Source organism: Mustelus asterias, chromosome 18 (assembly GCF_964213995.1).
Source record: "Mustelus asterias chromosome 18, sMusAst1.hap1.1, whole genome shotgun sequence".
NCBI classification, from domain to species: Eukaryota; Metazoa; Chordata; class Chondrichthyes; order Carcharhiniformes; family Triakidae; genus Mustelus; species Mustelus asterias.
Genome location: NC_135818.1, coordinates 10,527,199 through 10,541,658, shown reverse-complemented (window position 1 = coordinate 10,541,658; position 14,460 = coordinate 10,527,199). Strand labels below are relative to the sequence as shown.

At 45.4% G+C, this 14,460-nt stretch overlaps 1 protein-coding gene across 1 annotated transcript in view; it reads right to left on the bottom strand.

The window, feature by feature from the left end:
• dcaf5 (ddb1 and cul4 associated factor 5) overlaps positions 1 to 11,953 on the bottom strand; it is an 81,710-nt gene extending 69,757 nt beyond the window's left edge. The window contains exon 1 of the mRNA XM_078233358.1: positions 11,786 to 11,953. Coding sequence (XP_078089484.1) covers positions 11,786 to 11,936 — 151 coding nt within the window. The 5' untranslated portion in view covers positions 11,937 to 11,953. The remainder of the gene's footprint in view (positions 1 to 11,785) is intronic.
• Positions 11,954 to 14,460: the final 2,507 nt, after the last annotated feature.

The window sequence follows — 14,460 nt, the reverse complement described above, 5'->3', positions numbered from 1 at the left end:
CAAATCGCAACGAGAAAACCATATTTATTGAGTAAAATTGATTAAAAGCAAATAAACGATCGATTTCTCACCCGCACTGTATAAACTTCAATATCAACAAATGTTTTATGTCTTCATATCTCATCAAGAAAAGGCATAATTTGAAACTGTAAATTCACAAGATGCTCATATTCCAAAGCTCCAGATTTCTCAACTGCCCAGAGAAGCAGGAATTCCCTCAGAAACCAAGATACGGATTATATCCACTATTAATTTTGAAGATCAAATTTGGACAAAGTAAGGTTACAAGAGTGTCATGCACAATTAAATTGACCTATCAATTACTCTGTCCAAATTTGATCTTCAAAATTAATAGTGGATATAATCCGTATCTTGGTTTCTTAGGGAATTCCTGCTTCTTTGGGCAGTTGAGAAATCTGGAGCTTTGGAATATGAGCATCTTGTGAATTTACAGTTTCAAATTATGCCTTTTCTTGATGAGATATGAAGACATAAAACATTTGTTGATATTGAAGTTTATACAGTGCTGGTGACAAATCGATCGTTTATTTAACCATAGGGTTAAAAGACGGCGCACAGTAGGGCAGTACGATGGCACAGTGGTCGGCACTGCTGCCTCACAGTGCCAGGGACCTGGGTTTGATTCCCAGCTTGGGTCAGTGTGTGTGCGGAATCTGCACGATCTCACCGTGTCCGAACGATGTGGTGGTTAGGGTGCATTGGCCGTGCTAAATTCTCCCTCAGTGTACCCGAACAGGCGCCGGAGTGTGGAGACTGGGGGATTTTCACAGTAACTTCATTGCAGTGTTAAAGTAAGCCTACTTGTGACTAATAAATAAACTTTACTTTTAAGTAGGCTTACATTAACACTGCAATGAAGCTACTGTGAAAATCCCCTAGTCACCACACTCCGGCACCTGTTTGGGTACACCGAGGGAGAATTTAGCATGTTCTATCCACCTAACCTACATATCTTTTGGACTGTGGGAGAAAATCGGAGCACCCGGAGGAAACCCATGCAGACACGGGGAGAACGTACAAACTCAACACAGTGACCCAAGCTGGGAATTGAACCCGGGTCCCTGGCGCTGTGAAGCAGCAATGCTAACCACTGTGCCGCCATGACGCCCCCCCCCCGGCTAGTTCATGGCTGAACTGATAGTAACCTCAAATCTGCATCCTGCCTCCCTGATAACCCATCGTCTCCTTGCTCACCAAGAATCTATCCAGCTCTGCCTTATAAATATTCAAAGACTGCTTCCACCACCTATTCAGGAAGGGAGTTCCAAAGACTCGAGTGAAAAGATTTTGCCTCATCTGCTTTCAAGGGATGATCCCTTATTTTTAAACACTGATCCCTAGTTCTCGATTCTCCCACAAGGGGAATCATCCTCTCCACATCCACCCTGTCAAAACCCCTCAGGATTATAAAGGTTTCAATCAAGTCGCCTCTAACTCTTCTAGACTCCAGCGGATACAAGCCTAGCCAGTCCAACCTTTCCTCATGAGACAATGCATCCTTTCCAGGCATTACTGCATAGAACTTTAGTTAGGCCACATTTAGAATGATGTGTATAGTTCTGGTCGCCACACTGCTAGAAGGTTGTGCAGACTTTGGAGAGGGTGCAGATAAGGTTATTGTCTGGTTTGGAGGGTATTACCTATGAGGAGAGATTGGACAAACTTGGTTTGTTTTCACTTGAACATCGGAGGTTGAGGGGCGACCTGATAGAAGTTTACAAAATTATGAGAGGCACGGTTAGAATGATGGATATTCAGAGTCTTTTTCCCAATTACTAGGGGACATAGGCTTAAAAAAAGGGGGGAAATTTAAAGGAGACGCGAGGTGCATGGGGTCCTTGATTATGCTGGCTGCTTTTCTGAGGCAGCGGGAAGTGTAGACAGTGTCAGTGGATGGGAGGCTGGTTTGAGTGATGGACTGGGCTTTGTTCACAACCCTTTCTAGTTTCTTGCAGTCTTAGATGGAGCAGGAGCCATACCAAGCTGTGACACAACCAGAAAGAATGCTTTCTAGGGTATATTTGTAGAAGTTGGTGAGAGTCATAGCAGACATGCCAAATTTCCTTAGTCTCCTGAGAAAGTAGAGGCATTGAGATGTAAGAGGCAGGTTTTGTTACTTCCATGTTAAGTACATGGAAATGCGCTGCCAGAGGAGGTGGTAGAAGCAGATACAATAGCAACGTTTAAGAGGCATCTTGACAGATACATGAATAGGCAGGAAATAGAGGGATACGAACTGAGTAGAGGCAAAAGGTCTTTAGTTTAGACAGGCATCACGTGTTGGCACAGCTTGGGCCTGTTCCTGTGCTGCACTGTTCTTTGTATTCTGGTAAACCTTTATCTGAACTTCTTCCAATGCATTTACATCCTTCATTAAATGTGGTGACCAATACTGTGCACACTGCTCCAGATCTGGTCTCACCATCTGTACAATTGACCCAACGAGGCAAAGCAACTCTGAAGCGCAATACATTAAGCATTGACCTACAAGCTCCAGTTTGCTACTTTTGTCTAAAAAGGAAGCAAATATCTGAGGAGACCATTTTGCTGATTTCCTTTCAGAGATCCTGGGAGTGAAGTTACTGATGGGACACACCAACATCAATTGATGCAGGCTGTGAAAGAAAATAAAATTCCATAAGACATAGGAGCAGAGTTAGGCCACTCGGCCCATCGAGTCTGCTCCGCCATTCAATCATGGCTGATATTTTTCTCATCCCCATTCTCCTGCCTTTTCCCCATAACCCTTGATCCCCTTATTAATCGAGAACCTATCTATCTCTGTCTTAAAGACACTCAGTGACCTGGCCTCCACAGCCTTCTACGGCCAAGAGTTCCACAGATTCACCACTCTCTGGCTGAAGAAATTCCTCCTCATCTCTGTTTTAAAGGATCGTCCCTTTAGCCCGAGGTTGTGCCCTCTGGTTCTAGTTTTTCCTATTAGTGGAAACATCCTCTCCACCTCCAGTCTATCCAGGCAGTATCCTGTAAGTTTCAATAAGATCCTCCCTCATCCTTCTCAACTCCAACGAGTACAGACCCAGAGTCCTCAATCCACTGGAACCTTGTGCGTAAAAGACATAACACAGAGCCCAGAATTCCTCATTATCAAAGCCAAATCCACTCAGATGAGTGGATTAACTTGGTGTAAAAGATGTTTAAATGCTGGAACAGAATTTCACTGTTCACTGCATTACACACAGCTCACCTAGAGGAGCAGGTAAATTCCATTGGAAGAATAGAAAATTTGATTCCATCACCAAATGCTCTCAAGCGTGCATTTCAAGATTAGATTCCAGTCACTGAACCCAAATTAATGGGTCTTTTGCTTTCCAAATCTTTATGGGACGCAAACTACCAGCACTTCAAAGGTTAAAAATCAGGACACTGTTCTAACTAACATGAAAACAAGCTCAGCTGACCTTTTCATGAAGTCTTTGTTTCGAGTTCAACATGCCTAGCGGTGATAGTTAAAGCTAAAACAAATCGTCACAGGGAGAAGCAAGATCTAAACATGAGAAGCTTTTGCAAGCTCAAAGTATAAGATGAAGATTTCCAGACAACAACAGGCAGCAAAATCAATTGCTCAGTCCAATGTTACCACGCTCGAACAAGCTACTGATCACAGAGCGTCACAACACTAAACCATCATCAACTGAGGGCTGTGCAATTTATTGAAGTCAGTAGAAATCGTTGTCGGATGAGGAGAGATTGGGTCAACTAGGCCTGCATTCGATGGAATTTGGAAGAATGAGAGGGGGTCTAATTGAAATGTATGACATCCTGGCAGGGCTAGACAGACTGGACGCAGGGGTGCTGTTTCCTCTGGGAAGTGTGTGTCTATGTCTCGAACAAGAGGGTCACAACCTCTGGATACCGGGTAGGCCATTTAGGACTGAGATAAACCCAAGTATCTTCACTCAGAGGGTGGTGAGCCTGTGGAATTCTCTACCACAGAACAAATTTAAAAGTATCGAAAAATCTATACACCAGGAAATAGATTTTTAGACACTAAGGGTATTTTTTAAAAGTTTGTTCATGGATGCGGGCGTCGCTGGCTGAGCTAGCATTTATTGCCCACCTCTGAGGAAATTTTAAGAGTCAACCATATTGCTGTGGGTCTGGAGTCACATGTAGACATGTAGGCCAGACCAGGTAAGGACAGAAGGTTTCCTTTCCTAAAGGGCATTAGCGAACCAGATGGGTTTTTACAACAATCATTTCATGGTCGTCATTAGACTTTTAATTCCAGATTTTTTTTATTTGGATTCAGATTACACCATCGAATGACACGTCCAGTGACAATACCACTACACCACTGCCTCCCCAAGGGAAGCGCTGGGAGTATTGTGTCGAGATAGAGTATGAGCCGTGATCACAATGAACGGCGGAGCAGGCTCAAAGGGCGGAATGGCCTACTCCTGTTCATATTTTCTATCCTATGTTGATTTATTCATACTGAAATTTAATCCTTTAAGACAGACTCAGTAATTAAATTTACTGTCTGATATCTCTTATAATGGCTTTATTCTTTGGGGAAATTGCATGAACCTGGCAGTCCATGCTTCAGCTTGTCTTTCTCTACCATGGAACGGCGGTAAACCATTTCATCATTTGAAAGAATGCGAGTATAGGCCAACAATTTCCAAAGTGGCAATGTTCCAATTTTTGGTTGGTTGATCAACATCACTTCTCTGCAACAGAAGGCTGGGAACACGAACACACACAAAAAATGTTCCTATACACCACCCCTCATACGTCTCTGCAGCCAGTTACAGAGGACAACCGATAGGTTCAACACCAAACCTCTCTCTTACTTACTAAATTATCAATGTCACCAGAAAGGAAAATAAGGAAAACCTAATTCATGAAAGCATTCTATTAAGAAATTGGAAGAAACAAGAAAATTAATACTCTTGGAGAACTATAATAGAATATTATGTAGATTATCTGTTGAACTGACACAGCATGCGCCTGACCTGGAAAAAACATGTCAAAAAATTGCCTGTGGAAAAGCCATCACATGATATGGAGATGCCGGCGTTGGACTGGAATGGGCACACTAAGAAGTCTCACAACACCAGGTTAAAGTCCAACAGGTTTATTTGGTAGCACAAGCCACAAGCTTTCAGAGCGCTGCTCCTTCATCAGGTGAGTGGGAGTTCTGTTCACAAACAGGGCATATAAAGACACAAACTCAATTTACAAAATAATGGTTGGAATGTGAGTCTTTACAGGTAATCAAGTCTTAAAGGGACAGACAATGTGAGTGGAGAGAGGGTTAAGCACAGGTTAAAGAGATGGGTATTGTCTCCAGACAGGACAGTTAGTGAGATTTTGCAAGCCCAGGCAAGTCGTGGGGGGTTACAGATAGTGTGACATGAACCCAAGATCTCGGTTGAGGCCGTCCTCATGTGTGCAGAACTTGGCTACCAGTCTCTGCTCAGCGACTCTGCGTTGTCGTGTGTCGTGAAGGCCACCTTGGAGAACGCTTACCCGAAGATCAGAGGCTGAATGCCCGTGACTGCTGAAGTGTTCCCCAACAGGAAGAGAACACTCTTGTCTGGTTTGTCTCAGCCGAGGGCTCAATTTCTGCCCCACCACCAAAATAGACCCCATCAGTCTCGCAGCGGACACAGAGGAATTCATCAGGCGAATGAGGCTGCAGGAGTTCTTCCACAAACCCCAAGAGGCCAACAGCGAACACAATGAGATAGTCAATGAACTGGAACAGCCGACAGAGATCTGCGGTGCAGCAACCGAAGAGGAAAGAGTTGAATTGGACTCCTCCGGAAGGCCGCTGCCCTCGACATGTATGCCCAAGCTGTCAGGAGGTGCGTCAACACCAGATTCATCAGCCGCACTCAAGACAGCCCCGAACATCACCCAAGCACAATGCAACGCCATCCGCACTCAAGATAGTGTGACATGAACCCAAGATCTCGGTTGAGGCCGTCCTCATGTGTGCAGAACTTGGCTACCAGTCTCTGCTCAGCGACTCTGCGTTGTCGTGTGTCGTGAAGGCCACCTTGGAGAACGCTTACCCGAAGATCAGAGGCTGAATGCCCGTGACCGCTGAAGTGTCCCCCAACAGGAAGAGAACACTCTTGCCTGGTGATTGTTGAGCGGTGTTCATTCATCCGTTGTCGTAGCGTCTGCATGGTCTCCCCAATGTACCATGCCTCGGGACATCCTTTCCTGCAGCGTATCAGGTAGACAACGTTGGCCGAGTTGCAAGAGTATGTACCGTGTACCTGGTGGATGGTGTTCTCATGTGAGATGATGGCATCCGTGTCGATGATCCGGCACGTCTTGCAGAGGTTGCTGTGGCAGGGTTGTGTGGTGTCGTGGTCACTGTTCTCCTGAAGGCTGGGTAGTTTGCTGCAGACAATGGTCTGTTTGAGGTTGTGTGGTTATTTGAAGGCAAGAAATGGGGGTGTGGAGATGGCCTTGGCGAGATGTTCGTCTTCATCGATAACATGTTGAAGGCTCCGGAGAAGATGTCGTAGCTTCTCCGCCCCGGGGAAGTACTGGACGACGAAGGGTATTCTGTCTGCTGTGTCCCGTGTTTGTCTTCTGAGAAGGTCGGCGCGGTTTTTCGCTGTGGTGCATTGGAACTGTCGATTCATGAGTCGAGCGCCATATACATAGACGATCTGGAGGAGGGGACCGAGTGTAGGGTAACAAAGTTTGCGGATGACACAAAGATGAACAGGAAAGCAAATTGCGTGGAGGATGCGGAAAGTTTGCAGAGAGATTTGGATAGGCTAAGTGAGTGGGCAAGGATCTGGCAGATGGAGTATAACGTTGACAAGTGCGAGGTTATCCACTTTGGAAGGGATAATAGTAAAATGGACTATTATTTAAATGGTGAAAAATTACAACATGCTACTGTGCAGAGGGACCTGGGGGCCCTTGTGCATGAATCGCAAAAACTCAGTTTGCAGGTGCAGCAGGTGATCAAGAAGGCAAATGGAATGTTGGCCTTTATCGCGAAGGGGATGGAGTTTAAAAGCAGGGAGGGCTTGCTGCAATTGTACAAGGTACTGGTAAGGCCGCAACTAGAGTACTGTGTGCAATTTTGGTCCCCTTATTTGCGGAAGGATGTATTGGCCTTGGAGGGAGTACAGAGAAGGTTCACCAGGTTGATACCGGAGATGAGGGGGTTAGCTTATGAGGAGAGATTGAGTAGATTGGGCCTGTACTCGTTGGAGTTTAGAAGGCTGAGGGGAGATCCTATAGAGACATATAAGATAATGAAGGGGCTAGACAGGGTAGATGCAGAGAGATTCTTTCCACTTAGAAAGGAAACAAGAACTAGACGACACAGCCTCAAAATAACGGGGAGTCAGTTTAGGACAGAGTTGAGGAGGAACTTCTTCTCTCAGAGGGTAGTGAATCTCTGGAATTCTCTGCCTATTGAAGCAGTGGAGGCTACCTCGTTAAATATGTTTAAGTCACAGGTAGATAGATTTCTGATCAATAAGGGAATTAAGGGTTATGGGGAGTGGGCGGGTAAGTGGAACTAAACCACTATCAGATCAGCCATGATCTTATTGAATGGCGGGGCAGGCTCTAGGGGCTACTCCTGCTCCTATTTCTTATGTTCTTATATCCTGTTCTTATGAGGGCATCTTTCAGCGTCTGGAGGTGTCTGTTGCAATCCTCATCTAAGCAAATCCTGTGTATACGGAGGGCTTGTCCGTAGGGGGTGGCTTCTTTAACGTGTTTAGGGTGGAAGCTGGAGAAAGTGGAGCATCGTGAGGTTATCCGTGAGCTTGCGGTACAGTGAAGTGCTGAGGTGACCGTCCTTGATGGAGATGCATGTGTCCAAGAATGCAACTGATTCCGGAGAGTAGTCCATGGTGAGTCTGATGGTGGGATGGAACTTGTTGATGTCATCATATAGTTGTTTCAGTGATTGCTCACCATGAGTCTAAAGGAAGAAAATGTCATCGATGTATCTAGTGTATAGCATCGGTTGAAGGTCCTGTGAGGTGAAGAAGTCTTGTTCGAACCTGTGCATGAAAATGATGGCATATTGAATTTGGTCCCCATGGCTGTTCCGTGTGTCTGGATGAAGAACTGGTTGTTGAAGGTGAAGACATTGTGGTCCAGGATGAAGTGGATGAGTTGTAAAATTGCATCTGGAGATTGGCAGTTGTCGGCGTTGAGTACTGAGGTAGTTGCAGCAATGCCATTGTCGTGGGGGATGCTGGTGGAGAGTGCCGAGACATCTATTGTGACGAGGAGTGCTCCTGGTTCAACTGCTCCATGTGTGCTGAGTTTCTGTAGGAAGTCCATAGTGTCGCGACAAAAGCTGGGGGTTCTTTGTACAAAGGGTTTCAGGGTGCCCTTGACATAGCCGGAGAGGTTCTCACACGGTCCCATTGCCCGATATGATGGGACAGCCAGGTGTGTTTGCCTCGTGTATCTTTGGGAGGCAGTACAGATCTCCAATGCAGGGAGTACGTGGGATGAGAGCACGGAGGGTGCTCTGAAGGTCCGCATCAAAGGTCTTGATCAGTCTGTTGAGTTGACGGGTGTGTTCTTTGGTCAGATCTGCCGACTGTAGTGTTTCCCGTTGTCGGTACTTCTTTGCAGTAATCCGTTCTGTTCAGTATGACGATGGCCCCTCCTTTGTCTGCTGGTTTGATGACAATGGTGCGGTTGGTCTTGAGAGTGCGGATGGCGTTGCATTGTGCTTGGGTGATGTTCGGGGCTGTCTTGAGTGCGGCTGATGAATCTGGTGTTGACGCACCTCCTGACAGCTTGGGCATACATGTCGAGGGCAGCGGCCTTCCGGAGGAGTCCAATTCAACTCTTTCCTCTTCGGTTGCTGCACCGCAGATCTCTGTCGGCTGTTCCAGTTCATTGACTATCTCATTGTGTTCGCTGTTGGCCTCTTGGGGTTTGTGGAAGAACTCCTGCAGCCTCATTCGCCTGATGAATTCCTCTGTGTCCGCTGCGAGACTGATGGGGTCTATTTTGGTGGTGGGGCAGAAATTGAGCCCTCGGCTGAGACAAACCAGACAAGAGTGTTCTCTTCCTGTTGGGGAACACTTCAGCAGTCACGGGCATTCAGCCTCTGATCTTCGGGTAAGCTTTCTCCAAGGAGGCCTTCACGACACACGACAACACAGAATCACTGAGCAGAAACTGACAGCCAAGTTCCGCACACATGAGGACAGCCTCAACCGAGATCTTGGGTTCATGTCACACTATCTGTAACCCCCCACGACTTGCCTGGGCTTGCAAAATCTCACTAACTGTTCTGGCTGGAGACAATACACATCTCCTTAACCTGTGCTTAACCCTCTCTCCACTCACATTGTCTGTACCTTTAAGACTTGATTACTTGTAAAGACTCGCATTCCAGCCATTATTTTCTAAATTGAGTTTGTGCCTTTGTATGCCCTGTTTGTGAACAGAACTCCCACTCACCTGATGAAGGAGCAACACTTTGAAAGCTCATGGCTTGTGCTACCAAATAAACCTGGTGGACTTTAACCTGGTGTTGAAAGCCATCACAGAGAGTTGAATTGGCCCAAAAATAAGAAGCACTTCAAACACATCTATGTTCTCTGCAACAGTTGGAGTAACAAAGGACTTCAGCTCAGATGTTGCTCAATAGTGACTCAGTCTAGTTTATTTATTAGGGTCACAAGTAGGCTTACATTAATGCTGTAATGAAGTTACTGTGAAAATCCCCTAGTCGCCACACTCCGGCGCCTGTTCGGGTACACTGAGGAAGAATTTAGCATGGCCAATCCACCTAACCAGCATGTCTTTTGGACTGTGGGAGGAAACCAGAGCACCCGGAGGAAACCCACGCAGACACGGGGAGAACGTACAAACTCTCCACAAAGGGTGACCCAAACCCGGGTCTCTGGCACTGTGAGGCAGCAGTGCTAACCACTGTGCCACCGTGCCACCCCACTGACCGACTTATTGGGCACATCTTGGCTGTGGTTTTGCAGACATTCATTGGGCCTTCTCATTATAAACCAAAGGCAGTATTATTCATAGATTCCTTTAAAATTAAGTGGCCTTTTGCCTCATTATATGGACCTTTCTTAAACTAAATTAGATTCAAGCAATAACAAAGATCTGAAATGCAGGATTATTTTAGTTGGTTTTCCATGGCCTAATGTGTTTCAGTGAATTTGCCATTTTCAAATTATGGGAACAGCATTGGGGCCACAGATTTACAGTGAATGAGCAAGGCAAATTCCATTTTTATTAAACAGCATTCTGTGACCTTTACCGGTGTTGTTGAAATTGAATTTTGCAACTCCAATACGTGGTGGAGATTATGCAGTAGTGGATTCTACATTAACCAGTTTAATTTTTATTCCTTGCCATTCTATAACTGCAGACACAACAAGTCAGTATCAGCTGGAGGGAGGTATTTGATATCAACCCGTCTTGAAAAGGGGTAATGCAATTACTCAGCTGATCCTAGGGTGGCACAGTGGTTAGCGCTGCTGCCTCACTGCGCCAGGGACCCGGGTTCGATTCCTGGCTTGGGTCACTGTCTGTGCAGAGTCTGCACATTCTCCCCATGTCTGCGTGGGTTTCCTCCGGGTGCTCCGCTTTCCTCCCACAGACTGAAAGACATGCCGGTTAGGGTGTATTGGCCATGCTAAATTCTCCCTCAGTGTGCTCGAACAGGCACCGGAGTGTGGCGACTAGGGAATTGTCACAGTAACTTCATTGCAGTGTTAATGTAAGCCTACTTGTGACACTAATAAATAAACTTTAGGGCTTGCAGAATGTATAGAGGTGAGGTTCCGAGAGGGAGAACGGTGGTGGCGCTGCAGGAGTTTGAAAATATGAGGTGGTTCTTTGATCTGGCATTACTGTACAAGGGAAATCCTGGGCTTGGCAGAACTGTCGAGAGAACCGAGGTTTGAAATACGAGGGCTTTCAATGTTTCGTGAACCAAATTAAATGCAACACAGGCATACTTGAATAGAACATTGTGTGGCTTTAACTTCAGATTTATAAAATAAAGCTGAAACCATACTGTCCATCACTGGAATTTATTGGCATTCATAAGAACATAAGAACTAGGAGCAGGAGGAAGCCATTTGGCCCCTCAAACCTGTTCCACCATTCAATAAGATTATGGCTGGTCTTTTTGTGGACTCAGCTCCACTTACCCGCCCGCTCACCATAACCCTTAATTCCTTTACTGTTCAAAAATCTATCTATCCTTGTCTTAAAACATTCAATGAGGTCGCCTCAACTGCTTCACTTGAAATCTGAATTCACTTGAATTCTGTCCAGGACCTCAGAGAAAGCTAGTTGATTCAGCCTTTGTTCTGCAAAAGACTCCCGTCACCCATTCACAGCAGCAGACACACGGATCAGGTCTAATCATTTGTAGCCCATTCAAACTTTGACCAAAATTGCAATTTGCTCATGTTACTCTTTGGTTAGCACAGCATTCAGCATCTCACTTAAATAAGCTCCCTTCCACCATTTTGGAAGAATTTAAAGAATCATTTAATTAGCCTACGCCGACATATCAAAGAAAAATACAAGCGCACACATCCATGTTGAACAGGCCCATCTGAATGATTTCAAATCAGATGAAGCACAGCTGTTTACAGAAAGCAAGAATTGTTGGACATTCGTTTCCGTTAATTGTTAGATATCTATAATCTAAATTATGCTTAGCAAAGCCACATTTAATGTTCAAAGGAATCAATGTTTAAGTGAGGATAATCTTCATTTTATGGGATCCGAGGTTTCTTACCTCCAGAGAAGAGGTGGGTATTTGTGCTGTCAAATGCTAAGCAGAAGATGTTGGATAGATGCTCGCCTTTCAGTTGGGTAGGTTTCGCTTTTGAATGAATTGACTTATCTATGTGCCACAACAAGACGCGACGGTCATCTCCACCTGTCATAACAAACAAAATTGCAGGGTTACACTTCAGTCTGACAAATGTACAAGTATGTTTGAGCACATTAAACTAATTGACAACCCTATCTACATAAAGCCACTGGAAAGAAAGGCAAAGTTCAAAATTTACAAAACGATATTGGGGAGTCAATGGTCTACTGGTATTATCATTAGACTATTAATTCAAAAACTCAGCTCATTTTCTGGGGACCCGGGTTCGAATCTCGCCACAGCAGATGGTGGAATTTAAATTCAACAAAAAATACCTGGAATTAAGAATCTACTGATGACCATGAAACCATTGTCGAAAAAACCCATCTGGTTCACTTTCACAGTAACTTCATTGCAATGTTAATGTAAGCCTACTTGTGACACTTTGGGGGGTAGGTACAGGGGAGATGTTAGGGGTAAGTTTTTCACACAGAGGGTGGTGGGCGAGTGGAATCGGCTGCTGTCAGTGGTGGTGGAGGCGAACTCAATAGGGTCTTTTAAGAGATTCCTGGATGAGTACATGGAGCTTAATAGGATGGAGGGTCATAGGTAGGTCTAGAAGGTAGGGATGTGTTCGGCACAACTTGTAGGCTGAAGGGCCTGTTTGTGCTGTAGTTTTTCTATGTTTCTAATAAATAAACTTAACTAAAACTGATGTCCTTCAGGGAAGGAAATCTGCTGCCCTTACCTGGTCTGGCTTACATGTGACTCCAGAGCCTCAGCAATATGGTTGACTCTCAACTACCCTCTGAGCAAGGGTAACTAGGGATGGGCAATAAATGCTGGCCAGCCAGCGACACCCATGTCCCATGAATGAATTTTTAAAAATGACATTGCAACTCCCTCATCCCACTCTAACAATTCCGTCCTCCCACCACCCCCCAACCACACTTTCACAGGCACAACAATTTGAACTGCTGGAGTCACAATGGGAACTGATGTAGCACTTCTCACAATCTCAGCATGCCGCCAATGCCAATAATGGAACTTAGAAATCCACTCAGTGTTGCAATGTTTGCTTTGTGACTAGGCATCAGAATCGAGTGCTTTTGCATCTGAGAAAGTAGGTCGTAGATTCAAGTTCCACTTCAAAGACTTGAAGGTAATAGCTAGGCTGAAGTACGGAGAGAGCACAGCTCTGCCAGATGTACCACCATCCAGGTGGCCTCACCTGCCCACTTAGACGTGACAGCTCTCCCAGTTCTTTGGCTAAGATTCTTCCCTCAATCAGTGATGATCTATTCCACGGGGATGATCTGAAGATGAAAATGTTGCTAAATAAATGCACTTTCTGTATCTTTCATAAACAGCCTCCAAAGCAGCTGTTCACAAAGCAGACAGATGCAACCACCTTCGGCCAGATGTGCCGAACGGATGAATCATCTCCTGAAGACCCCAGCATCATGGGTGCCACCCACCGGACAATTTGATTCACTCCATGATATCAAGAAGTGGTTGGATACAGAAAAGGCCAGGGGGCATGACATCGTCCCAGCTGTGGTGCTGAAGAAGTGCTCTGGAACTAGCTGTGCCTCTACATTGCAGCCATTACCGTGCAGTTAAAGCACTGGCATCTAAACAGCAGGGTGGAAAACTGTCCAGATGTTTCCCATCAACAAAAAGCAAGACAAGTCTAATTTGGACAATTGCAACCCCAGCAGTCGACTCTCAACTATCAAAATGACAGAAGGTATGACTGACAGTGTTCTCAAGCAGCACTTAGAATCCAACAGTGCAGAAGGAGGCCATTCAACCCATTTGAGTCTGCACTGACCTCAACCCCACCCAGGCCCCATCCCCATAACACTAAGGGACAACTTAGCATTGCCAATGCATCTAACCTGCACATCTTTGGACTGTGGGAGGAAGCCGGAGCACCCGGAGGAAACCCACGCAGACAGGGGGAGAAGGTGCAAACTCCACACAGACAGTGACCCAAGCCGGGAATCAAACCCAGGTCCCTGGAGCTGTGAAGCAGCAGTGCTAACCACTGTGCCACCGTGCCGCCCTCTAACTAGCTTGCTAACTAGCTCTTTATAACCGGAGATCTCATCTCAGAAGCTGTCAGCTTTCTTTTAAAGCATTGTAGCAATACTGTACCAACCATATCACAGTACTTGTTGCAAAGGATAGTAAGTTGACAACAAATACTTCTGGTACCTCAGCTAATGCTTTGCCTCCAGATTTAATAGTTCTACTCTCTGTATCAATTTAAAATATCTTATCCAACTTGTGTCCAGTCATTTCATCTTTAAAAACTTTAAAAACCTTGGCCACTTTCCCATCATGCCTACAATACTCCTACCACTGGGACATACCTTGACACTCAAGAAGTCTCGTCCCTACCTCCAGATCCTAGTTATTCTTAACTATTATGTGGGAATTAAACTGGATGCAATAATTGCGGAAGTGTATTATCAGAACCGTTCACAGCCTTGGTATCCTTCAATTTGTTCAAAAATTGCCTTGCAACACAATCTATGATCCTCTTCACTTTCCCTCGAACCACCAGAGAGATTGTGCACCTTTCACGGCTC